The 27002-nt window shown below is 41.3% G+C and overlaps 1 protein-coding gene across 3 annotated transcripts in view; it reads left to right on the top strand.

Annotated features, from left to right (window-relative positions):
- LOC128744567 (C2 domain-containing protein 5) overlaps positions 1-27002 on the top strand; it is a 255968-nt gene that overhangs the window by 110682 nt on the left and 118284 nt on the right. For all 3 annotated transcript variants that reach the window (XM_053841668.1, XM_053841669.1, XM_053841670.1), the window contains exon 11: positions 11837-11894. In XM_053841668.1, coding sequence (XP_053697643.1) covers positions 11837-11894 — 58 coding nt within the window. The remainder of the gene's footprint in view (positions 1-11836; positions 11895-27002) is intronic.

Here is a 27002-nt window from a genome sequence, read left to right on the forward strand (position 1 = left end):
TACTGTACCTAATGCGAAGTCATTGCTGGGCTCGCTTCACTTCGTGTTTTCACTACTTTTTCCAGGTCATAACCCTAGCTCCTTCTAACCCTTCATGATCAGTTCTTCTAGCCTAACTCTTTAACCCTTTACTCTCAATTAATCAGTTCACCCCAATTAGTACCAACGACCATTATGAAACTTGTTATATAGGGCCCTATTCTGTAACTCACGTCGAGCAATTCGGCTCGACTCAGTCACTGTCGAGTGTCGAGTGCAAGAAGAACGGGCAGCATACCGGTTCATTGCACGACCAAAACAAAACTAGCTCAGGCGTCACTTGCTAACCTTTTAGCCACTAGCTTTTTAGCGGTGGACTCAGTCGAGTTACTCGACAAAACCGGGTCGCGTGTGACTTACATAATACCAAAAGTCGACTAGTCGAGCAAAGTGACACTCGACGTGACTTACAGAATAGGGCCCATAGAAGTCGCTCCGTGGAGCTTCATAGCTTAGAAAATTTGGTCCCTCACTGTGTTTATTTTTATCTTGTCACTCCGTAGAGTTTCATAGCTGTTGAACCAAACCACTCATTGAAGAAGCCGTTGGACTAAGTTCCAGAAAGCTTTTTCAGGAATTTACAGTTGTAAACTCCTAGCCTTTGACCATATGCAAGGTCAAGTGCAAGGTATCAAGATCGTAACAGTGCGCCCCTACAACCCTCCTTACTATCGCTGGTATGTACTTTGGTGCCAGCTTAGCACAGAACCCTTTCCCCTTGTCCGATTGCTCCATATTTTTCTTTAAAACTTTTTCCCCGACAGAGTAGGTCGGACAATTGGCATTGGAGCGCAGGTTGTAGTATGACGAATGCTTTTCGTATGCGGCTTTTAGATTCTTTCTAACGTCTTCCAGTAGTTTTCCCTTTTCATCATTGTCGATCTGACTTTTGCTTGTAGTTGGCGCATCTCTTAATTGCCGATATTCTCGCCCATCGGACACCATGTTCCTACCGAACAAGACGAAGTATGGTGTGTAGTGCGTAGCATCGTGGACAGAGTTTCGCACAGCGTTCGCGATTTGCTGAAGATTATTCGCCCATTCTCTATGGTCATTCTTGATGCAAGCCCGAATTGCAGTCGTTATCAGCCTGTTCATCCTCTCCGTATCGTTTACCTGCGGATGGTAATTTGGCGTCGTCCAGTGCGTGACATGATACCGGGTCAACAGGTTGCTGAACAGTGCGGAGGTAAACTGGGATCCATTGTCCGACAAGATCACTTCAGGTACTCCGAACAGCAGGAATAGAGAGTTCTCCACAAAGTTCACCAGGGACTCTACCGTTGCTTGTCGAAAGGGTTGAACTATCACGAACTTCGAAAACAAATCGGTCACAACCAACAAACATGTATTCCGTGCTTTACCAGACGCTGGAAGTGGACCAACATAGTCCATCGCTAGGAATTGCCACGGGTATTGGGCCATTTTCTTCTGTTCAGCCATGGGCGGAGTGCTATTTTGATTTGTAGCTTTGCTCATTTGGCAGATTAGACAACTCTGGCAGGTTCGCTTCACCTCGCTACTCATAAACGGCCAGTAGTATCGCTCTCTGACCGCATTCAGGGTTTTCTCCAGACCAAGATGGGCTTTTTCATGAATTTCCCGTACAATATCCGCGCGCTCTGGCTTTGCAGGGTAACGTTTCCACTGGAATCGGGGGTCTTCCACTTTCCCATCCACCTTCACGAACTTCCAAATCTCACCGCTGGCAACACGAAAATCTGGATATTTTGCGGGATCCAGCTGAATCCTTGCCGCTAGATTTCGTTGTTCGGCGTCGAGGGTCTGGACAGCAATCATCTCTACTGATCTGGAAAGACAGTCCGCCAAGATATTGCTCTTACCCTTGCGATACTCCAGTTCAATGTCGTACGATTGGATTTTCAGGGCCCACACCAGAGTTTCGCATTTCCAGACTCTACGCCAATAGAGAAAAGCCTCAACAGGCTTCGGGCGTCGGTAACAACCTTAAAACGGGTTCCCTCGACATAGTGACGGAAATGTTCGATCGCAAGAAGCACTCCCAGACACTCCTTCTCTACACCCGCGTATTTCCGTTGAGTGCTGCTAAGTTTCTTGCTGAAGTACGCTATAACCTGCGGAACATTGTTTTGGCGCTGAATCAGGGCCGCTCCAACAGCATTATCTGAGGCGTCTGATTCGATGGAAAACGGCAGCGAAAAATCGGGGTTTCCCAAGATAGGTCCTGATACTAACGCGGCTTTTAATTCCCCGAAGGCCAATTCTGCTGCATCAGTCCAGACAAACTTTGATCTCGACTTCTTCAGGAGATCTGATATCGGTGCCACAATTCGGCTGTATTCCCGAATGAACCGCTGATAGAAACCAGCCAGGCCCAACAGACGGCGGATATCCTTCACGTTCCGTGGGCGGCGCAGTTCAAGATCGGTGCGATACGGCCATTGTCTATCGCCACCCCCTCCTCGGTCAGCAGATAACCTAAATAGGTTACCTGTTTGCGACAGAACCGACTTTTGTCCAGAGAAATCGTGAGATTCGCTTTCGTCAATCGGTCCGCTACGATTCTCAGGAGCCGAACGTGTTCATGAAACGTTTTCGTCGCAATGACGATATCGTCTAAATAGACGAACACGTTTGGCTCCAAATCGAAGCCTATTACGCGATCCATGAGTCGGCACATTGTAAAGGGTGCATTTGTTAGGCCAAACGGACAAACCTTGAAGCGGAATAATCCTTGTGGCGTCCTGAAGGCGGTATAATCCCGGCACTCCTCTTTAAGAGGAATTTGGAAATACGCATCCTTCAGGTCCACCACAGAATAGAATTTAGCTTTACCAAGCCGGTGAAATATTCCCCCATATTGCGCATGGGGTAGGGTATCTTTTTTGGTAAAGCTATTTATCCGCCGTGAGTCCAGGCATACTCTCAGTTTACCATTCGTCTTGCGAACGGGAACTAAGGCACTCGCCCACTCACTGGTACATTCCTCAATGGCATCCATCCGTTTGTACCTCTCCAGTTCTGCTTCCATCTCAGCCTGTATCGCTGGCGAACAACGATACAGTGGTTGCCGACAGGGCTTTGCTTCCTCCTTTAACACGATCTCATGTTGCAGCAACGATGTCCTTCCTAGTCGGTTTTCGGTCGTGCACGGAAACATTTTGATTGCTTCTACCAACTGATTCCGGTCTACGTCCGCCAGTTCGTGCTCGGTCTCGACTGTCTCTGGCGTGGTCTTGGAAGGTTCGGGTAGTTCCAACGCGGGGATATCGAGCGTCTCGTCCGGTCCTGATGGCTTTAGCGCCGGTAGCGTGGTAATCGACGACAATCTCACTTCTGCGTCACAGTCACCGGGCTTTGCAGCTTCCACCGTGGTCACTCGTTCAAAGCCATTTTCCCCCATAATCATGGGTTGGATCCCAAACTGTTTCCAAAAGTTGTAGCCCAGGATTAACTTCTGGGAGACCTGCGGAACTACTAGCGTCGGAAGGACTTTAGTTAATCCTCTAAAACGCACGGGCAATGATACATAACCCAGACTCTCGTGGATAGTCTTATCGGCGGTCACAATTTTTAGCGGGCTGATCTGGAGTGCTAACCCGTTCAGCAATGTCAGGTATATTAGTCACACTGACACTCGCTCCGGAATCTAGTAGCGCATCGAACTCCTCGTCAAAAATCTGTACAGTGATATGTGGGTAGCTTCCAGTTTGGACACGAACCTCGCACACCTGCTGAAAAGGATCTTCATACTCATGGGGAACATTGTTATCACCAGGAATGCTATGGCTCCCTCTCTCGCATTCCCGCCCTAATTTTTCCGATCCTCTATTCATTCCGACCATTCCGGTTCGCGGATGACTATCACAATTCGTCGATACGGCTCCAGGATTTCCGCATATATAGCAGAAAATTCGCTTCTCTTCCATGCACTGCCTCCACACATGTCCGTTTTTACGACAGTTTTTTCAACATAATGGACCTGAACGCTCGGCTACGCGTTCCGGCGGCTGTCGTGAGGAGTTTGCGTGAGTTTTCGGCACGTCGGTCGATTTCTTCTGCTGACTCTCTTTACGACCAACAAAATTTACTTCTTCTTGCTCCGAGTAAGACTCGTAAGAATCGGCATTTTCCTTCTCCACCTCAATCTGGTGGATTCGGTTCGGTGGTCGTGACGGTGCTTCTCTTGGTTGCCGGAACACGGGGTCATGTGCATCGATGCGGTACGCGTAGTACTCTAGCTTTCGCAAAGTTCGCACCGTGCGACATGCAAGTTTTGCTTGGTAATGTGGACGCATGTTGTCCCATATCACCTCGAACAAACGGTGCTGGTCTAACGGTGTAGTCAACAGTTTGTTTAGCCGCTTTATTTCCATCTTGTATGAAAGAAAGGTCTCGTTTCGGTGCTGTTTGCGATCGTAAATACGTTGCCTAGTCCCTTGATCCTTGTTGGGGTTACCGTACATATACCGTAGCCTTTCCTCAAAGTCCTCCCAAGTGAGAAACTCGTCGAAATAGCATAGATACCAGTCATAGGCTTCCCCTCTAAGGATCGTATGGATTCGTTGCAGGAGCACGTCGTTCGCAATACGGTCAATGTGGGCTAAGTGGCAGACTTTGTGCAGGAAATCCTCGAACGAGCGTTGTCGACTATCTCCGCTGTACGTCAGATGCCACTTTTCCATCCGACGGTCTGCGTCCCGAATCTCCTCGTCACTGGTCCGCCGCTGGTTTCGGCCATGGTGTCTACCTCGACGGTAGAAAACCTCGTGGTCTTCCTCGTGGCTGTCATTATCACTAGACTCCCAGTCCTCCTCTTCAAATGCAGTGCGACGGTCGCGATGCCTACCAGCGGGTTGCGTGGTATGACGGTTTCTATTGAACCGGTCGGGAGCGGCAAAACGTTCATCGTGCGAGAAATCTGCGCGCTGGAAGCGATCAAACCTACCACAAGTCCATCTGCTTTGATTTGGTTCCTCCGCCCGTGGTAGAGGAAAATTGGCCGAATGCCTTTCCCAAGACATCTTTCCCGCGTTCCTAGACTCTGGTAAATAGCTGTCCGAGACCGTTCGATTTACTCGCGGAAGTTCATTCCGACTTGCCGGTCCTTGGCGTGATTTTTCAATCCGTACCTTCGCTAACTCCCTTTCTAGACTCTATTCGCTCCAATAATGCCTGATGATCTTCTGGCTGTTCTGGTGTCGCAGTATGATCCCGGTTTAGCTTAGGCTGCTTCGGAACTGCACCTTGCGAACTATCCCGTCTTGCTGAATCACTGTTCGCCGGCTGTAAGTCATCTTCTATCTGTCCACCTACGGCACCATCATCACCATCACCTAAGTCATCCGAGAAGTTTCGTCGTGCATCTATTGCCCTTGTCCGACCCTGTCTCTCGTCGGAAGCTTTCTTGCCATTAGATCTGCTCAACATCTCTCGGACAAATTCGCTCAATTCCCGTTTCATCTTCTCTGAATTCGTATCCGAGGCTTGGCATCGAGCTATTCCTATAGCATAATGCTTCAGCCGGGATACAACTCTTTCATCACTGCCACGCTCCAACCTTCTGCTTAGATCGTCAACCTTACCCGCAATATAGTCAATTTCCTGCTCCACCGTATACGGAGATGGATAGTCCCTCTTCTCACGAATGTCTTCATGGAACAGATTGCGCAGAAGGCGATATTTAGCCTCTGGCTCACTGGTCAATTCCCCCGTCTTGCCCCGGATTAACAACTCGTAATCGACCTCCTCATTCGTGAGGTGGTCGGCATGCGGAAATCTGTTCGACATGGCGACAGTATCCATTTAAATTTTAAAAAATAATGATAATAAATATATATTTACAGTAGCACGACAAACACAATACACCAAGCAATATATACAAATAAGCAATATAAAAAGCAAATAATAATGCTCTATAATAAATCAATATTAAACTAAAGAAATTTTTGTGAACCTATTCTACTAACTACGTATCCGAAATAATTTTAAAGTTATTTAAAGTTTCCCAAAAAAACGTGGCCCCACGTTGGGCGCCAAAATGTAGCCTGCAGAAGTACGACCAACTCAGTCCGCGGTCTGTTCCCCAGAATCTCTAGGCAAGTGGCCTAAGCGCCACCTCGTTAGAGGATCACTTGCCAAGTGAAGGCTTACCCGGCCAGAAACTCCGCCTCAGGGCGGGTCAGTTCAAAAACTAAGGGGACAAAAAGGCGGACGCATGCAATCAAAGGTGCTCACTCTACGCGTTTTCGAGAAGCCTAACCACAGAAACTCGCTATCCAAAAATCCTCAATCCACACACCGACTCGTACCTTTGTCCTCAATGACCCAAACTCTGAACAATCAGATTACTGACCGATGTAGGAAATCGGAGTGTGGGGACTGTATTACCAAGCAGTCCACTTGGAGTACCAAAACAACACTAAATTTACGCGATTCGTGAGACACCTTCGGAATACCTAAATTATACCAAATGACACTCCATAAAAAGACTTTAGCTTAGGGAAACGCAAACTAGATTTAACATTTATTCTATTTTTTTACAAACATTTAACTACACCTAGGTTTTTGAGCCACTCTACTCTTCTATATTGCGTGGGTGGAATCTGCCCTAAAGCTTCTTTCGGGTTTGGGGATTGGCTAAGCTTTCATTTATATCACCTGCGCAGGGTTTATAGCTTTACTTACGGCGGCCGTTCACTTATCTCCATCCACAACGTTGCAAAGCAGCAGAATGTTGCGCGATGAGTATCAAGCGCACATAATCGGTACAGCAGCTGCGAAATGGGCGTATCTACAAAATGGCGTCCTAGACGCTCAGCAGCATAAGCCGACCAGGCTGATCAGCGGGCTTTTCCAAGCGGCGTGATCCGAAATCCGGCGGCTGGAAGCGGTGCTATAACCAGCCGTTCGTGAAGTGTGCGGCAGGAGGGTGAATGTGCTTTGCTGGCGGCGTGGTCTGTAGCTTTCGCCGGATCGCTTGAATGGGATTCAAAAATGGAACACAAAAAGCCGTCGAACGGCTTTATTTCCACCACACTGGCTAGCAAAGACTCCACGCAAACTTTCCTAACTGCGCTATCTATTCCCTTTTCTAACACGAAACAACACAAGACACACACTCCAATTTCGTTCACTGATCAGTTTAAAAATTCGAAACGAAATTGGGAAACTCAGAACAAACGAGATTTGGTTGGAAAACGAATATTCTATAGCGAATTTCTGCGATTATACAAATCCGATCAAACATCTCTTTTGACGTAGGACTACGTCTTACGGCAAGTTTTGAGATAGGGTGTCATTCCCAAAAATCGAAAAATGCGAGCGTCACGAAAAATGAAAGGTTTTGAGCGCTAATAGCTCAGCGGTTTTCCGATCGATTTTCAATATTCTTACACCAATCGATCGGAAAATCTTCTAAGAATTGACCCAAATGAAGAAAAGTATGGATTCTTGATGTTGAACTATTGAAAAATTGAAAATAATGAACCTATGTTTTACCAGAATTCTCGCTTCGTGATTGGTTGGAAGATTCTTTACGATGATCTAAACCTATACCAATTTGATATCTGTGCTTGGGAAGCAAGCCAAAACAAATGACAAAGTTACCCCATTTCAACAAGATTTCTTAACATCGCGGTTCAACCTAGACCATTTTGATGTCCTTGCTTGGGAAGTACGCCAGAGAGAGTGACGAAGCCCGCTCGTGCCAACAGATTTCTTACGAACGCGATTAAACCTAGTCCAATTTGATGTCTGTGTTAGGGAAGTGTGCCAGAAAAAATGACACAAGTTCGTTGTCCCAACAGATCGGAAATTGTTTACTGCGAGACGATTAAACCTCGCCGAATTTGATATCTGTGTTGGAAAAAATTGCTACAGCTGTAGTGTTGCATATAGCATGTATATATGTTGCATATAGCATGTATACATGAAGAATCGAATGATTACAAGCGTGAATACATGCTACTATCAGTACAAAGAGACTTATGTAGTCCTGCGTCACCTATATATGCGGTCGTGTCTTGTACACAACCCCTATGATTTTTTTAACTTTAGTTGCATGCATCTAACCATTTCATCCCTAGAGTTCATTGAACTCTTCTAGAAGAAGAATCTGCCGGCAACCTTCGTGCTTAGAGATTCCATCTAGCGAATCGCGAATGAGAGGCTCTAAGAAAGAGTAAAATTGGAAACTCGGCTAACTTGTATGCAAGGAACCAATACATACGCGTAACCAACTAACCATAATTTCTAGTATACCATGCTTTATTTGCTAACTTAACGAAGATACAGCAAAGGGCCAATCTAATCAATCTGCTTGTTACACATTAGGGGCCGTGCATTAATTACGTAAGGCATAATAGGGGGAGGGGGGTACCGCGAAATCTTACAAAATCTTATTTGGGGAGATAGGGGTTGAATCATTTCCTACGTAAGGTTTTCAAACACGAAAAAATTATGAAAAATTCACATTTTTAATAGCAACTCATGTTACTTGTTAAAAAAAATTAAATTGATGAGTTAAGTTGTGAAGTGTCAAAATGCTTCATGCTGCAAGGAAATGCGTAGCAACCTGCTGAGTATTTTAGCCTTGCTCACTCAAGGAAACAGCAGTTGGCCTCCTTGTTCCAGAGCCATCTGATGTCATTGGTTTGTGCTATTATTCCAACATATTTCGTTGCAATTGCCTATCCCGCAAGGCACCCGCAAAATCGCTTATGATATCACCTCACGAGAAACATCTTTGTTTAAAAGTTAAAGTAGCTTATTAAACTAATGTATAGCTGTACCAATGGAACAAGTGCTCGATAAGCTACTATACAACAAAATGTTTCTTGGGATGTATTGTTCTTCTGTTCCCAAAGATTTTGCCTGCCGCATGTGGCCAGAGTGGGTCAGCATCTTGCTTCAAAGGAAACCGCGGATGATCATTACAGATCTGTACATTAGACGCAACACAGTGCCAATTCCAACATAAGACCATGTCGCGTATCATCTAGAAGAGACAAAGAAGTTCTTTGTACGCTACTTGACGAGGACACGTGTTCAGACGATTTAGAGTGGATCAATGCGAATTAAGTGAACGCTAGTGAGTGTTTGAGCATACACCAACATTTATTGACAATCTCAATGCTAAAATACGTTCTGTTCGTGAGTGGGCCATAAAGGCATTTACAACAGATAATTGATGTTTTTTATGAATTTGTTTGAACTTTGGTTTTTATGAACTTGTTTGAACTTTACTATAAGTTGCAATATATTTCCAATGTCTAACTTTTTAAATAAAACTTGAATTTTGATGTTTTAAAAAATCTTACTAAGATATTTTACGGGGGGAGGGGGGATCGGCCAAAATCTTACAAAATCTTATAAAGGGGGGAGGGGGGGTGGTGTTTCAAAAATGAGGAAAAAGCCCTTACGTAATTATTGAACGGCCCCTTACCAGGTATGGTCACGTGGAGGCGCTGGGTAGGGGCTTGGGGTGGCTAGAGCTATATTTGACGCTCCTTATTTGCCTTCCCCATTTCACACCCCGTTTTAATAAACACTGCTAGTCCAATAAACTTCAAAACGATCAGCGACGAAGAGAAAATCGACCCTAAAAGGACGGTTTTTGGTAATTGATATAACTGTTAGTAATTTAGGTATTCTTTTCACTTTTCTTAGGCAATAGAACATAATGAATGTTTGGCAGAACACTTCTCTGGGCAATGATAACCCTGAATAAAAGTTTGTTTAGTTCCTTGTCGATACGGATAGTCAGCTGCAGTTGATTCTGGTCTTCTCATTGTCACAATCTGCGTTACCTGCAGCTATATCCGAAATTTCGCAGACCAGCACGTCTTGAACTGGATTTTTTTATTCTGTCCTTAAGGTTCAAACATTTTCATGATGAGCATGATTTCCGCTGAGTGTGTACATACGCATACAATGCACACACCACTAATGCACTTTTTCTTCCCGATTTTGAATAGCCCTACCGTAATTTCTACAACTTGTTTCTGAAAAAAAACAGTTTATACAGAACAAATACAGTTTATATCACTTTTGTTGAAAAATATCTTGTATCTTCCAATAATCGTCTCAATGAAAAATAGTAGTGAAAATTAAAAAGCTTGCTATACACCGCGATTGTGTTGTTTACATATACACGAATACGTTGTACTCTTTCTAGTACTACTTGAGCGGAATTATAATTAAACCAGCGATGCCAACTTTAGAGCCAATAAGTATCAAACTATAGTTACAACGGACCGGTGCAAGAGCTTAATTTAATCGCTGCTATGATGCGTCTTTGTATAAAACATTGGAAAGGCGACAATAAACCGAAAAAATGAAAAATAAACATAGAAGGAAATCGCACGTATGTGACCGAACGCTCGAAGAAACAGTAAATTTTCTCTCTAAAAAGTTAAGGAAAAAAATAACTTTTTAGATTGTTGCATGAGAGCTGACATTCGCTTAACTTTTGCGATGAACGGTTGCATATGGACGATCCTAGCGTTTTACCGCCTTACGTAGCTTTCTTGTCCTGCGTACTTCAGAAACAGCATTTTCCAAAGACTCAGCTCTGTAAAGCTTCCGTTTCTGCCTGAAAAATGTTTGTAATAGGTGACAAACTGTTTGAATTAATAAAAACCAATTGGAATCAAAGTGATCCATAATTGTGAAAAATTACCTTGTTTTGGACCCTGTTATGGATCACTTTGAAAATTGCTTAATTTTACAAGAAAATCATTGCCTACCACCAATATTTCACTGAATCGTGATGAATTTAGCTTGATCTTTGTGTACGAGTCATTTTTGGTCCGAAAATTGGTGATTTGATTATGTCACATAGAAACCTTATGAATGAGAAATGTACTGCTTATGCTGATTGAAAAAAAACGACAAACATTTTGATAGATTATCGTTGTTATCGAGAAACAACATTGCACGCTCATTAATAAAGCATCAATGTCGGGATATAAAGGAGATACACTCAAGTCTTTTTTTACACGGTTTTTTTTTCGATTACTCAAGAACGGTACAAATGAGGGACCATTTACAAACTACGTGACGAATGTCGGGCCGGTCCCAAATGTATTGAGAAATGAGTGAATGGTCCCTAAGTTGCCCTGTTCTTAATAATCGAAAAGACAAACCGTGTAAAAAAAGTACTTGAGTGTATGTGTTAAAAGCTAGTTAATATGGTATATTTTGTTGCAAAAATGCTTCATACCTTCAAACAGTTTGTTTAACTGAGTTATTTAACTTGAAACACAAAAGTGATCCATAATTGTGTGTGTAGCTGCGAATCAAACACCCAGGTAAAAATTTTGGTTTTCTTATACTCTTATAAGGGCATTTAGGGCCAAAATTGCTCAAGAAAATCGCCAGAAAAGTATAATAAAACTCACATTATTCCTTACACTATTTTTGTCGAAGTTGGCTAGCTTTTGCACATGAGTCTACGACCACATACATATATTTTTATAAACGATTCCTGTTTGTCCATGATATATTTCGTTTATCTTGCATATGACGAAGTGCAATTTCCGTAAGACGTACTCCCGTTTGAATATGAAAAATTGTTTCACTAAAAACGTAAGTTTGGGAAAAATCTATGTAAATTGGAATCCATGTACAGGCTAGTGGGAACAGGGAAGTGTCAGTTTCAACTCGTGTGAAAAACTTGAGAATTTGCGGATATAATTCTTTCAAAAACTCGAAGTATAATATATGTAGATCGTGTTTACGTATGACGAAGGGGGTCCGTCACAACATGTAATTTTTTTAACTTGTATTTCATTTTGCATTTTTCATATTTTAGGGCTGGTATCGTACCAGATGTATTGCTCTGTACAATCGAAATTCCGGAAGCCCTACAGGTGAGTAGAGCATTGAATTATTTTAATGTTTAGTGAACTACAGGGTGCGTGACGAATTTTTGCAGTAAATTTCAAATAGAAATTTCTCATGCTTGCGAAGCAATATTCAGACATATCTGGCAGCACAGAATAGCTTATACTGTTGGGTGTCAGATGTAAACAAATAGTGTTGAATAAACTGAAAGATGTCGATAAAAGAAAATAATCGCTGCGCGCCGGAGCAAGCCTAAAGGAGATATTTCGATCGGTAAAAGTGTGGGAAAGAACAGTGTAGTATATAAAGAAGGCTTGGGAAAGTGATAAGCTATCCTCACACCTACCTGGAAGGCATACAAGTGCCGTTCCATTACCGCTGAACGGAACAAGGTCAAAAAAGAGGAAAGAATGATTAAAAAGAATCCAGCGAGGTTAATGAGATCCATGGCTCGGGAAATCAGGTGTCCGTACTTCTCAATCCGGCGAGTAATGGCCAAAAACATTGGTTATAAGTTGTATGCGCTACGCAGAGGTCAATTTATTAATGCTGCGATCAAATCACGGCGATTGGAGAAAGTTAAAAAACTTTTGAGTCGGTTGAAGCATCCCCTTCATAATGATTCTAGAATCTTTTTCTCTGATAAAAAAAACAACTTTAATCAGGATCAAAAGGACAATCGAAAGAATGGCAAGTGGCTTGCACCAGATCATAGTCAGGTTCCTATCGTCATGTCAACAAAGTTTTCGACCCATATGATGGATTCAGATGGTGCAATGCTTTCGGATTTCTTTGAACAAGGACTGATGTATACCTGAATGTTCTGAAGGATGTTATTGTTCTGTGGATGAATGAGGTTGCTGCTGGCCGTCATTTCATCTTCCAACAAAACGGAGCACCTGCTCATAATGCCAACAAAACACAAAAATGGCTTGTTGAAAATGTTCCGGAGTTTTTGGAGAAGGAAATTTGCCCCACTAGCAGCCCCGATATCAATCCTTTGGATTATTTTGTGTGGGACGTCGTCGAGCGGGATACAAAAGGACGCCTTACACCACGCTGTAATCTGATCGGGCTTGACTCTTTAGCTATACGACGATATGTTGCTAGGGCATTGTTCATATCTGATATTTTAAATTCAAGTTCAAGTGAATCGCTTTGATTTTCCGCTGTTAATTTTTTTGCGTTTTAAAGTCTTAAATTTATGCAAGTCGCTTTATTTTTCGCATATAGTAAATCTGCATCACTCGTACTAGCCGCACGCTTTGAAATTTCATCTGATTAGTTGTTTTTGGCCCGCAAACGATTAAATCTATCTTTGCGATACGCTTCAGTTTGTCGCCCGGAGTTTTTGTTTTAATATTCTTCGTTAAGTTACCATCCGCGCCAATTTCGGCACCAAAACAGAATGGAGAAGAAACAGTGTGGAGAATGTCAACAAAGCGTCAACGATCTCGAACCGATCCGTTGCGGCTTTTGTGAAACCAGCTACCACATTAATCAACAATAAACCTTTGCACGGTGCCTAACCTCAACTCTGGTTTGACGTTTTTGTGTGTTTTGTTTTGATTCCCTTTGTAACCTAATTTTATTGCTAGTGAGTTTATTACTTGTAATTCGTACCACTTGTTTGTGGAAACCGGAAATGCCCGACTTTTCCGAAGCAGAAAAATGATATCAGTTCTGCACAACATATATTTTTGTCATTTTTGCAGTTTTTTGCTTCTGGGTCTTGCGAATAAGTAATCAAAACAAACCCCACAACACTGTCAAATCTAGGACGAAAAAAAACGCACTGACATCTGCGTGCAATGCTTTATGCTGTGGTTTGAACAGTCGAGTGTGAGAGGATCTATTCTCGCAAGGAAAAATGATTTTTATTTGACCAACATGTAGAGAAGTGCTCAATGGTCGCTTACGTGGCAGATTTGCAACTAAACGTGCCAACCCAATCGCAACCTCTCACCGAGCTACCAGCGCAGGTTCAAAAGTTATGTGATGTCATTGATGGCCTAAGCAAATAAATTGACAGCTTGCCTAACAAGCCGATGTATGTAGATCATGAAACACCTACCTTGCAGACCACTCCTCCGTCGCAGTACATAGACGGTTCTGGTTATATTTGTCAGGGCTGAATCCACAACTAACCGACAACGATATACACAAAATTGTCTCTCGTTGCCTTAACCTTTACGTCCCCGACATAAAAAATAATGGTAGGGTACGGGTGGGTATTTCCAGCCCATTAAGCGGTAGCCTGAACAATATTCAGGAACTACGTTGAAACTATATTTGTTCGAGACAAGATTTTTAAACCAGTTGATAGAATAATATTTACTGAATATCGGCGTGTATCTTGGTCTTAATAAAACGCTACTGAATTTGAGTTATAGTCGCGAGATATGATAAAGTCGCTGCGGGTAAATTGAGCCCATTTTCTATAGTGGTGTCTGTGTTTTTTAAATCCGACAGGCCGAAATAGCTAGCACAACGATTAAATGCTTTTCAAAAACAGATCAAAAGAGACAAGAAAAGAGAGACCGATAGATAACTTCTCGCTATTGCCTACATTCCGGGTTTATTGAAGATAATTAGTTTTGCAGTGACAACAGCTGGCGCTAGTGTATCACTGAATCGTTCATATACACTAGCGCCAGTTGTCACTCAAATACCAGATATGTCAGAACATATATTGGTAGTAGTGTAAATAACGCACCATATGCTGGAATTAAAAACAAAATGCTGCTAATGGCTAGTGAATGAAAATTGATTTATATGTTCATGTCAGAGGGGAATTTTTGTGTTCTTCCATGATAAAAAGAAGTAGAATTGTTCTGTGATAGCATATTCACAGCCGTTTAGTTTCTAGAATAAGTAAACGTGATCATAATTGTGTGTTTTCCAAACCATCATCAAGAGCGGATACGCGTAAGCGATTGCTGCTAGTTTTTTCAGCCTGGTTACGTGCTAGTGGAAAAACAGTGGTTTTGATGTTTATTGAATAAAATTAAGCAAACTACTTATATTTCATAGCAATGAGCCTATCATCAATCGTTGAATAAACCGTCTCAATGCAGAATGACTCCAGCAGATGGGGAGAAGAGCCCGCTCATTATCCACGATGTGTTGTTAATCGGGCCAAGATTAACCCTAAAAAGTTAGCTGTTTCACTCTCCCTAGGCCCACCGCTTCAAACAAGTGTTTATATAGCAGGAGGTGCTCAAGTTTTATATAGCAGGAGGTGCTTCATAAGCTAAAACGAAAAAAATAATTAAGGCGGAACCGAAAGTGGCTCAAGTTATTGTGTTAGTGCGACAAACACTGTACTGTACATCTCATGTGTTCGTTAAAAACCTAAACGTTTATTTGAATATTGCATTAGTATTGGTAATATATGTCAAATAGCGGAGCTTGCAAACATCAACAGCTGATCCGCAGCCAACCGCACTGACTACAAATATCCCGAAAAAGGGTTTGTTTTCTTTGTCAAGGCATTCCGATTCAATCAAAATTAACAGCAGCAACTGAATAATGCGTAGGATCACTAGGATGTTTAATTAATCCGCTTGCATCGGATTGCGTTTTTGATTCCTGCGTTTGCGTTTTGTTTGTTTATTTCACTCTAAGCTCATCGATGCGGCGAAAGTTGAAAGCTCTTCAAAAGCTCATTGATGTGACGAAAGTTTGATACTGTGTTGCTGCTTTTTCGGAAATCGCTAGTTCAACGAAATATGTGCGTAACCAAATATCTATTAACTAATTCCAAATTATACATTGGTCGCTTTTATGAACACGTAATGATCGATATGTTCAGTTAAATTTATTTTCCATTAGCAATTATGTTTTGCTGAGTGTTTATTGGTACATAGCAGATCGATAAATTGAATTACAAGTTTTAGGAAATTATAACAGCGCTGGAAGCACTGATTACGAGGTGAAAGCGTGCTCTGCCAATACAGATGCATTTTTAAGGCGCAAAACAATACATGCTTCGAATGGTAGCCATTTATGCAGCCATCTTTGAGCCACTTTCGGTTTCCCCTTAAAATAACTTATTTTATGCTTACCTATTAACAAGGTCGTGTGGCTCCGCCGTCTGCCCAAAACCTCGATTTTGAGATCAGGCAGCCGGGAATCACCCAGCATCGCACCTCCTAGCTTGGCTACTCAAAAGAGCATTACCAGGTATGGCCACGTGGAGGCGCTAGGTAGGGGCTTGGGATGGCTAGAGCTATATTGGACGCTCCTCATTTGCCTTCCCCATTTCATATCCATGTAGCCAAAAGAGGTAATGTATGCCGAAATTAGTAGCGTGATGGGAATACTTTCCCGTATCCTACTTGCAGTTACACTTTTGGCTCTATCTCCACTTATTTTCATTCGATTTTTATGCAATTAGTCTTAAAAGAATCACATTAGATTGAGCTTTAATGAAAAAATAAGTTAATAAATTTTTGTTCCATTTTCTCGGACATATTCCAGATCGCAGTGGGATTTTTTTGACGTCATAAGTAGCATGAGAAATAAAACTCTGAAATCTGCTTAACAGAGTGTGCAAAAGTTATCCATTTCATTTGTGGTCAATAAGAATCAATCTTACACTATCCTGTAGACCGCAAGCTCATGTTCCACACTCCGAAACATCCGGAATCGGTTCTACTGGAACTGAAAATTGGCCACTATAAATTCTCTTCAGAAGTATGGCAAATGGGGTATCAAATCAAAGGATTTTTCAACGTAAGCCGATATGGACATTCCGGAATATCCGTTGTCGGTCCTACCGGAACCTTAAATTGGCCGTTTTGACTTTTCATCAGAAATATGGTAAATGGGGTATCAAATCAAAGGATTTTTCAACGCGAGTTCTTGGGTGGACTTTATCCATTGTCGGTTCTGCGGGAACTCGAAATTGGCCATTTTGAAGTTTCTTTGGAAATAAGGCAAATAGGGTATCAAATCAAAGAATTTTTGAACGCGAGTTCTTAGGTGAACTTTTGGATGTATTTTGACCCGGTCTATATATTCCGGAATATCCGTTGTCGGTTCTACCGGAACTCAAAATTGGCCATTTTGAATTTTCATCAGAAATATGGCAAATGGGGTATCAAATCAAAGGATTTTTCAATGCAATTTCTTGGGTGCACTTTAGGATGTATTTTGAGCCGACCTGGACATTCTAGAATGTCTTTTGTCGGTTCTACCGGAACTCAAAATTGGCCTGTTCGCATTTTATTTGGAAATATATCAAATCGCGGAATTTACTACACGAGTTCTTGGGTGGTTTCTGTGATTTGATACTCCATTTTTCACATTTCGGAAGAAAAATTTAAATGACCAATTTGGAGTTCCGGTAGTACTGACAACGGATATTCCGGAATGTCCAGATCGGCTCAAAATGCATCCAAAAGTCCACGCAAGGACTCGCGTTGAAAAATCCTTTGATTTGATACCCCATTTGCCATATTACTGAAGAGAATTCGAAACGGCCAATTTTCAGTTCCGGTAGAACCGATACCGGATGTTACAGAGTGTGGGACATGAACTTGCGCTCTACAGGATAGTGTAAGATTCATTCTTATTGACCACAAATGAAATGGATAACTTTTGCGCACTCTGTTAAGCAAATTTCTAGTTTTATTTCAGATGCTACTTATAACTTCAAAAAAAATCCCACTGCAATCTGGAGTATCTCCGGGAAAATGGAACCATAATTTATCAAACCAATCTAATGTGGTTCTTTTAAGACTAATTGCATGAAAATCGAATGAAAATATGTGGATATAGAGCCAAAAGTGTAACTGCAAGTACCATCATTTTTTAAGTCGGGGACGTAAAGGTTAATACCCTTGAGCCTGCTGTTGCTATTCGTCTTGTGAAGAAAGGAATGGATACCTCTGGTTTTTCATATGATTCTTACAAAATCGGATTGGATCCGGAACTGAAAAATGTTGCACTGGATCCCGCTTCATGGCCAACAGGACTACTGTTTCGGGAATTCGTGGAGCTGCCAAAAAACTAATTAGTGAGAATGCTACAATCAACACCGTGTCTAATCGTTTTAGTACTAGATTTGCATTGACTGGACGCACCGGGACGCACCGAAATTGGTAATTTGGAAGCCCCTAATCCACTCATCACAGTCGCGCCACTGCATCCAGCGCTCATCAGCCGGCCCGGTCCTGTGTATGAGAACAGAGAAGGAGGCTTCCAGCTTGCTAGTATAGGCAAATATTCTACTATCAATTTTAATTCCGAGCAACCGGTACTTGATGAATGTTCTTTTTATGTACAAAACGTCCGTGGCCTAAGAACAAAAATTGACGAGATTTTCCTGTCGACCACGGAGAGCAACTACGACGTTATATTTTTAACCGAGACCGGACTTGACGACCGTATTAATTCACTTCAACTATTTGGCACATATTACAACGTCTTTCGCAACACGAGCAACAGCAATAAATCTGCTTTCGGTGGTGTTTTGATTGCCGTTGCACAGCGGTTTCCCAGTTCAATTGTACGGGCAATGAATGGTAACAGTCTGGAGCAGGTATGTGCAAGTGCTACTGTTCGGGGAAAAAACTATTGCTTTGTTGTGTGTATAATCCGCCTGATAAAGCAAGAGAAGCCGATTTCGTCAACATGCACATCTCATCCGTCTGTGAGCTGTGTGCTGCTTATGTGGAGTACGATAATGTAATAGTTTGTGGCGATTTTAACCAGTCACGCATTGAGTGGAAACCAGCCGACGATGCGATTCGAAACATCCGTACATCCCAATTGCCATGTGCTAGTGCCGCACTGGTAGACGGAATGAATTTTTTTAACCTTTCTCAAGTAAAAACGCAATGAAACTTTCTCGACCGTATTCTAGACTTAGTGTTTTGTTCTTCGGATTGCATACTTACGGTTGATAGTTGTATCACTCCGCTGGTACCTATCCATCCGCACCACCCTGCTCTTGTTTTGTCGCTGCTAGTGCACAACAATATTGCCATTAGAAATGCTTTTGGTGATGATGTGATCCAATTAAACTATATGATTTCGGTGCTCTGAATGAATACTTAACGTACACTGACTGGAGTTCTCTATTCGTTTGTGAAGATGTTAATGAAATGGCTTCACAGTTTTGCAATACTATATCCCAGTGGTTGAGTTTGCATTTGCCGTTTGTAAGACGGCCAACCACCCCCGCATGGTGCACTCCTCGCCTCCGACATCTGAAACGTTTACGCAACTGCGCCCAGCGTGCCCATCGCCGTTGGAGAACAGCTTTGACTCGACGCAATTTTAAGCTTGCCAATGATAAATACCGCCTGAATGCTTCATTGTATAAATTGTATGTACTGCGTGTGCCATCCGATTTTCGGAAACATCCGAAAAAATTCTGGAACTTTGTCAACTCCAAAAGGAAATGTTCCTCTATCCCTTCCAACGTGTTTTTCGACGACGTTGAGTCGTACCTACACAATCTCTGACTCCTGCGAGATGTTTGCGAAATTCGAAATTCGAAATTCGAGATATTCGTCATGCAGGAGGAGAAATGAAAGTTATTGTGTGCAGTCACCTGCAGAATCCATCAGCGTAGGCTCGGGATATGGCGGGACTGACGGATTATCCTAAAAGAGCTGTGGTGTGAGTAATTGAGGAGTACAAGGAAACTAGAGATGAGCGAACGCTCGCGAGCCGTTCAAATGCACCAGTTCACAAGAAAGAGCGTTTCAAAAAACGGCTCTTGAAAAAGAGCCACGGTTCGTCGAACGCACCCAACGGTGACACGAAGTTCAGTTCGTGGATCGTAATCTGCCAAACTGTCAACTTAGCGAACAAACCGGACAAACGAACCGTGAACCATGCGTCGCTGATTTGAATTGGTTCGCAAATGAAGAAAATGAACAGTTCAGAGCCGCTCACATGAATGAGCCGTTTTGCCCATCACTAAAGGAAACTTTCAGGGCTTTCCGCAAGGCGCTGCGGTGCGGTTCAGAAAGTCAAGGGTGATCTCAGCATCACGAATTGTACTTTGGCGAAAAAACTGAATACTGACCGCTGTACTGTACGACGAATCCGTTTCGGAATGGCTACAAGTGTTACTGAACAAATGGGTAGCCCAACAGAAGCCTCAAACACTAAACAAAGGCTAGAATCCGCTCTCGTGGGCTGTACGGAAGGGTGGTGACGAAACGCGATGCATGTGTCTGACTCCATGATAAATAAGCTTCAGAGAAGGCCGATTTCAGCTAAAGCCAGGGGTTAAATTCTTCATGCTCTGGTTTGCGGTAGGACCTGTAGCAGATTCGAGATTGGTTTTAGGGCTGGATTCGTGATAAAAGGTCATAACTTGGTAAGGGATCTGTTGCATTGGCATCCGTTTGAAAACCAGTGTTTTGTGACGGATAAGGATGCGGAGATACACAGGAACACAGGGGTAGGTGCCTCACCAGGCAAATTTTGCCCTTCATTAAGGCCCATGATAGCCTGCCGCAGTTTCAGCAGGCATGCTACAATGGACAATGGATTTCAGTTCATCACAAAAGAGCCGAGTGCCCCAAATTATCCCCGGGTTCGTCGAGTATTGAAATACTAGGGAATAATGAAGCGAAAGCTGAAGATGAAAATGAGGAGATCGAGGTGCCGGCTGGCCGGAACCGGGGAAGATTAATCAATGCGGGACACTTTCCGGGACACTCACTAATCCAGGACAAGCCATACAAATCCGGGACTGTCCCGCATAATCTGGGACGTCTGGTCAGCCTACATTAAACCGTTGAAAACGTGTAAAACCAAAATATATCAATCAAGGGTTGATTGTATTCAATGAATGTGTAATGTATGCGTGTATGTATGTGTGTATGTATGTATGTATGTATGTATGTATGTATGTATGTATGTATGTATGTATGTATGCATGCATGTATGTATGTATGTATGTATGTATGTATGTATGTATGTATGTATGTATGTATGTATGTATGTATGTATGTATGTATGTATGTATGTATGTATGTATGTATGTATGTATGTATGTATGTATGTATGTATGTATGTATGTATGTATGTATGTATGTATGTATGTATGTATGTATGTATGTATGTATGTATGTATGTATGTATGTATGTATGTATGTATGTATGTATGTATGTATGTATGTATGTATGTATGTATGTATGTATGTATGTATGTATGTATGTATGTATGTATGTATGTATGTATGTATGTATGTATGTATGTATGTATGTATGTATGTATGTATGTATGTATGTATGTATGTATGTATGTATGTATGTATGTATGTATGTATGTATGTATGTATGTATGTATGTATGTATGTATGTATGTATGTATGTATGTATGTATGTATGTATGTATGTATGTATGTATGTATGTATGTATGTATGTATGTATGTATGTATGTATGTATGTATGTATGTATGTATGTATGTATGTATGTATGTATGTATGTATGTATGTATGTATGTATGTATGTATGTATGTATGTATGTATGTATGTATGTATGTATGTATGTATGTATGTATGTATGTATGTATGTATGTATGTATGTATGTATGTATGTATGTATGTATGTATGTATGTATGTATGTATGTATGTTTGTATGTATGTATGTATGTATGTATGTATGTATGTATGTATGTATGTATGTATGTATGTATGTATGTATGTATGTATGTATGTATGTATGTATGTATGTATGTATGTATGTATGTATGTATGTATGTATGTATGTATGTATGTATGTATGAGTACATGTACGTGTGTATGTGTCTGTTTATTTATGTAAGTTTGTACAATTTGCAATTTCGTTATTTGCATTGAAATACAGGAAAAGTGATGAAACATTTTGGACAGACGTTACGCGCAGTCTATTTTGGATATTTAGGGTAACATAAAATGGCAATATCCAAAAGCAGTGTCCAAAAAAAAGTAGCATTGAAAATGCTGATGAGTTATTTCTCCATATAAATTTAACCTTCCTAGTGCATTGGGGTCGTTTTCGACCCATCGGCATCCTTACAAAGCTTGATACTCAGTAACGGAACGAGATAGAGACTTGAAATTTTCTGACTTTTCCTAAGCGACATCTAGAAGAGCCACAGCAAAAAAAGTTACATATTATGCATTGGGGTCGAAAATGTTTTGAAATTGCTCTCATTCATCCATTTTCAATCCGAATTTCGTTTTCTTTACCTCGTTTGAAAGGTATGACCAAAAACTGGCACCTAAGGTTTGTTAGGGAATATTTGTTGACTAATGGCCACTTATGTGTCGGTTCCGGAACATCCACTACACTACCAGGTCCCGGGGGACATTTGAATACTTTGCTATAATTCATTTTGCGGCACATCATATCACATTGGCTTGATAAAATAAGACTAGTGGAAGTACAATGGGGACATTTTGGACCCGAATGGCCACTTCACCATCGGTTCCGGAACATCCAGTACCCGGTTTTTGAGGACAATTTTGAATTTTAGGATGATTTATATTTTGACACGTCAAATTTCATCACAAGACTATTAAAAGTATAATAAAGACATGTTGAAGACAAATGGCCACATCAGCATCGATCCTGGAACATCCGGTACCTGGTTTTTGGAAACATTTTTGTATTTTAGGATAACTCATAATGCACTGCTCAACATCCGGTACCTGGTTCCGCGGGATATTTTTGGATTTTGAAATAATTCATCATGCGGCACATCAAATCACATCGGCTTGATAAAATAAGACTGATGGAAGTAAAACAGTGTCATTTAGAAGCCAAATGGCCACCTTACCATCGGTTTTGGAACATCCGGTACCAGTTTCGGGGGACATTTTTGGATTTTGAGATAATTCACCATGCGGCACCTCAAATCACATCGCGTTGATAAAATAACAATAATGGAAGTATAATGGGGCGTCTGTCGTATATAATCCCGTACCCGGTTTTTATAATGAACCGTAAAACGGAGTAACTCGGGGCAGATGAATTACCCTGCAATCCAAAAATGTTCCTAAAACCGGATACCGGATAGTCCAGAACCGATGGTGAAATGGTAATTTTGGCTCCAAAATTTTTCCATTGTACTTCCATTAGTGTTATTTTATAAAGCCAATGTGATTTGATGTGCCGCATGATGAATTATTTCAAAATCCAAAAATATCCCGCGGAGCCAGGTACCGGATGTTCCGGAACCGATGGTAAAGTGGCCATTTGCCTTCTAAATAACCTTATTTTACTTTCATCAGTCCTATTTAATCAAGCCGATGCGATTTGATGTGTCGCAGGATGAGTCATCCTGAAATACAAAAATGGCCCCAAAAACCGGGTACCGGATGTTCCGCGACCAATGCTGAAGTGGCCATTTGCCTTCAAAATGTCTTTATTATACTTTCAATAGTCTTATGTTATCAAGCTGATGTAATTTGACATGTCGCAAGATAAATCATCCTAAAATTCAAAATTGTCCTCAAAAGCCGGGTACCGGATATTCCGGAACCAATATGGAAATGGCCGGTTGGGTCCAAAATGTCCCCATTGTACTTCCATTAATCTTATTTTATCAAGCCAATGTGAAAAATGAATTACCTCAAAATATAAAAATGTAGCCCGGGACCTGGTAGTGGGTGTTCCGGAACCGACGCAGAAGTGGCCATCAGTCAACAAATATTCCTTAACATACCTTGGGTACTAGTTTTTAGCCATAGCTTTCAAACGAGGTAAAGAAAACGAAATGCGGATTGAAAATGGATGAATGAGAGCAATTTCAAAACTTGGGTCGTTTTCGACCCCAATGCATAATATGTAACTTTTTTCGAATGCATTAGGAAGGTTAATATAACACATTGATGGGTTCTGCAATGTTTTAGAACATATTATTACAAGAAATTTTGTTGAATACAGTAACCTTCTATCTATTCAGCGAAGATAGAAAAATCTTATTCATTGTATATGAATTTGTAAAATCAGTTTTTTCTATTTTAGCTCTTTTTGTAATTGTTGTATGACTTTTTCATATATTACAAAATTGTATATATAGTAAAAATACACAACTTTGATGAACATAGAACATAGTCTATGTTTGTTTGTTTAGGTATTGTAGAACTTTGATTAAAAAAATGCCTTAATTTTGACCCCGAATGACTCGACTACCAACAGATACATTTTGAACATTTTATATTTGCTGATAGTTTTGCTGCATACAGACACCATTTTTCCATATGAAGAAACGAGAGAAAATTCCAGGGCCAATAGCGGTACATCTCACATGCTGATTGCTTCGTTTCTGTGATGTCAGCTTATGCTGATCTATTTTCCCAATAATTTAAAGTATTAATGCATTGAATAATTATAACGTTTTGCTCATAACAAGTTAATTGAAGAATATACGTTAGTTAAACAGCGATTTGTAACTTTATAACAATATGGTTAGTGATGTCCAAAATTTCCAATTATTCGATTACCGATTAATCGGTGAGAGTTGTCTGCACAAATCAATTAATTCAACTATTCGTGTCAGTGGTGTTCGATTAAAAGTATTCGAATATTTCGTTGATTAATTCGATTTATCGAACGATTATGAACGATTAACGAGCATTATTCGGGCATTATTCGTACTCATTGAACTATTCGATTAATTCAACTACTCGTGCTGGCAGTATTCGATTAAAAATTACTCGAATATTCCACGTGTTAATCGATTAGTTGAATTAATCGAACGATTAACGGACATCACTAATCACAACGCGTTGATAAAATAACAATAATGGAAGTACAATGGGGCGTCAGTCGCATATAATCCGGTACCCGGTATTTATAATGAACCGTAAAACGGGATAACTCGGGGCAGATGAATTACCCTGCAATCCAAAAATGTCCCCAAAAACCGGCTACCGGATAGTCCGGAACCTATGGTGAAATGGTAATTTTGGCTCCAGAATTGTTCTATTGTACTTTATATTTTCATTGTATTTTGTCAAGTCAATGTAATTTGATGTGCCGCATGACGAATTATCCTATTCACAAATGTTCTCATAAACCGTGCACCCGATGTTCCGGAACCGATGATGAAATGGCCATTTGTCTTCAAATTGTCCGTAAATCTCTTATAACCGTCTTATTTGATCAAGGTGTTGTGATTTGATGTGCCGCAAGATGAATTATTCCAAAATCCAAAAATGTCCCGCGGAACCAGGTACCGCATGTTCCAGAACCGACGGTAAAGTGGCCATTTGGCTTCTAAATGACCTTATTTTACTTTTATTAGTCTTATTTAATCAAGCCGATGTGATTTGATGTGTCGCAAGATGAGTTATCCTAAAATACAAAAATGGCCCCAAAAACCGGGTACCGGATGTTCCGGGACCAAAGCTGATGTGGCTATTTGCCTTCAAAATGTCTTTATTATACTTTCAATAGTCTTATGTTATCAAGCTGATGTAATTTGACGTGTCGCAAGATAAATCATCTTAAAATTCAAAATTGTCCTCAAAAACCGGGTACCGGATGATCCGGAACCAATAGGGAAATAACCGCTTGGGTCCAAAATGTCCCCATTGACTTCCATTAATCTTATTTTATCAAACCAATGTGATATGACGTGCCGCAAAATGAATTACCTCAAAATATAAAAATGTCCCCCGGGACCTGGTAGTGGGTATTCCGGAACCGACGCAGAAGTGGCCATTAGTCAACAAATACCCCTAACATATCCTGGGTGCCAGTTTTTTGCCATAGCTTTCAAACGAGGTAAAGAAAACGAAATTCGGATTGAAAATGGATGAATGGGAGCAATTTCGAAACTTGGGTCATTTTCTACCCTAATGCATAATATGTAACTTTTTTCTAATGCATAAGGAAGGTTAAATACCACGCTGAAGCCTAAAACCCAAACTAAACTTAATCTAGATATTAACTGTGCCACCAACGTCAAAAGATAATTTGAAATTTGTCAGTCTGTCAGACACGGAATTTTGTAAGGAATTTTTAGAAAACTGGGTAATACCCTTCGTCTTTTTCTATAAAAAAACAAAAAAATGCGGTCTCCTCGATTTCTATGTAACTAGCCTAAGTCTGACTGCACATTCCAAAACACTCGTGGACAGTACTACGGGACACAAAGCTATTTTTTGGTGTCGGGACTGCAACGAGGCTACAAAATAAATAAGGTAACAAACCCTATTGTCCAATCTCACACACAACCTTCATTAAAAGCCTGTTCGCGTTACCTGCCGTTATCCCCGAAAAAAGGTTAGGGTACCGCGACAGTAAACAAACCCTGCTAATGCCCACCGGATGGAACCTGGCGAAACTAGTAGGGATGGGAAAACTATCATTAACTACTGATAGTTACCAGTAAGCAATAATATCACTAAGTATCAGTAAAGTTTCACTATTATTGATATTAACTGATATAGTTACACGTTGTCCCGTTAGAAAAATTAATTGGATTAAACTTATTAGTCGGTAGTTGCGTACGATAAACGTGGATGACACAATATATTGTAGTCATCGTCAGTAGCCTAAAGCCGGGGTAGCTCGCGCTGATTCAAACAGTCGCCTCCATTTAACTCGAACTTTGGCCACTCGTCGCCAATTTTCCAGTCGTCTCAAAAGTCACAAATCACTTTCGACGTGATCGTGCCATCTTGCACATTGAGCCCCTGTTCCTGATGCCAGTAAGGTTGTTGAAGACAACTGTTTCCGTCGCACTATCGTCCGACATTCTCACGACGCATCTGGCCCACCGTAGCCTACTGACTTTCGCCAAATGTACGATGGGATTCTCTCCAAACAATGCCTGTCGCTCGTGATTAATACGTCTCCACCACTCTTCGCGTTCAGTTTGAACTCCGCCAAGTATCCGCAGTACCCTTTCGTTCGGACACGGCAAGGGCGCGTATATCCTCTGTGAGCGACCTTACTAGTCCATAAAGGTCAGTAGTGACCTAATAAAAGATTTGAGAGGCACGCGTTTGGTTCCTTAGAGCCTCTTCCTTTCATGTATGTGATCTTTGACGTATTTATTATTAATCTGATCTTCCTAGACTACTGCCTTCAACCTGGCGTAGGTTGCCTCCACCATCGCAAGGTTCATAGCTATGATATCAGTCATCTTGTCACCTTGTCTCAA

The sequence above is a fragment of the Sabethes cyaneus genome, chromosome 3, assembly GCF_943734655.1.
Source record: "Sabethes cyaneus chromosome 3, idSabCyanKW18_F2, whole genome shotgun sequence".
Lineage (NCBI taxonomy): Eukaryota > Metazoa > Arthropoda > Insecta > Diptera > Culicidae > Sabethes > Sabethes cyaneus.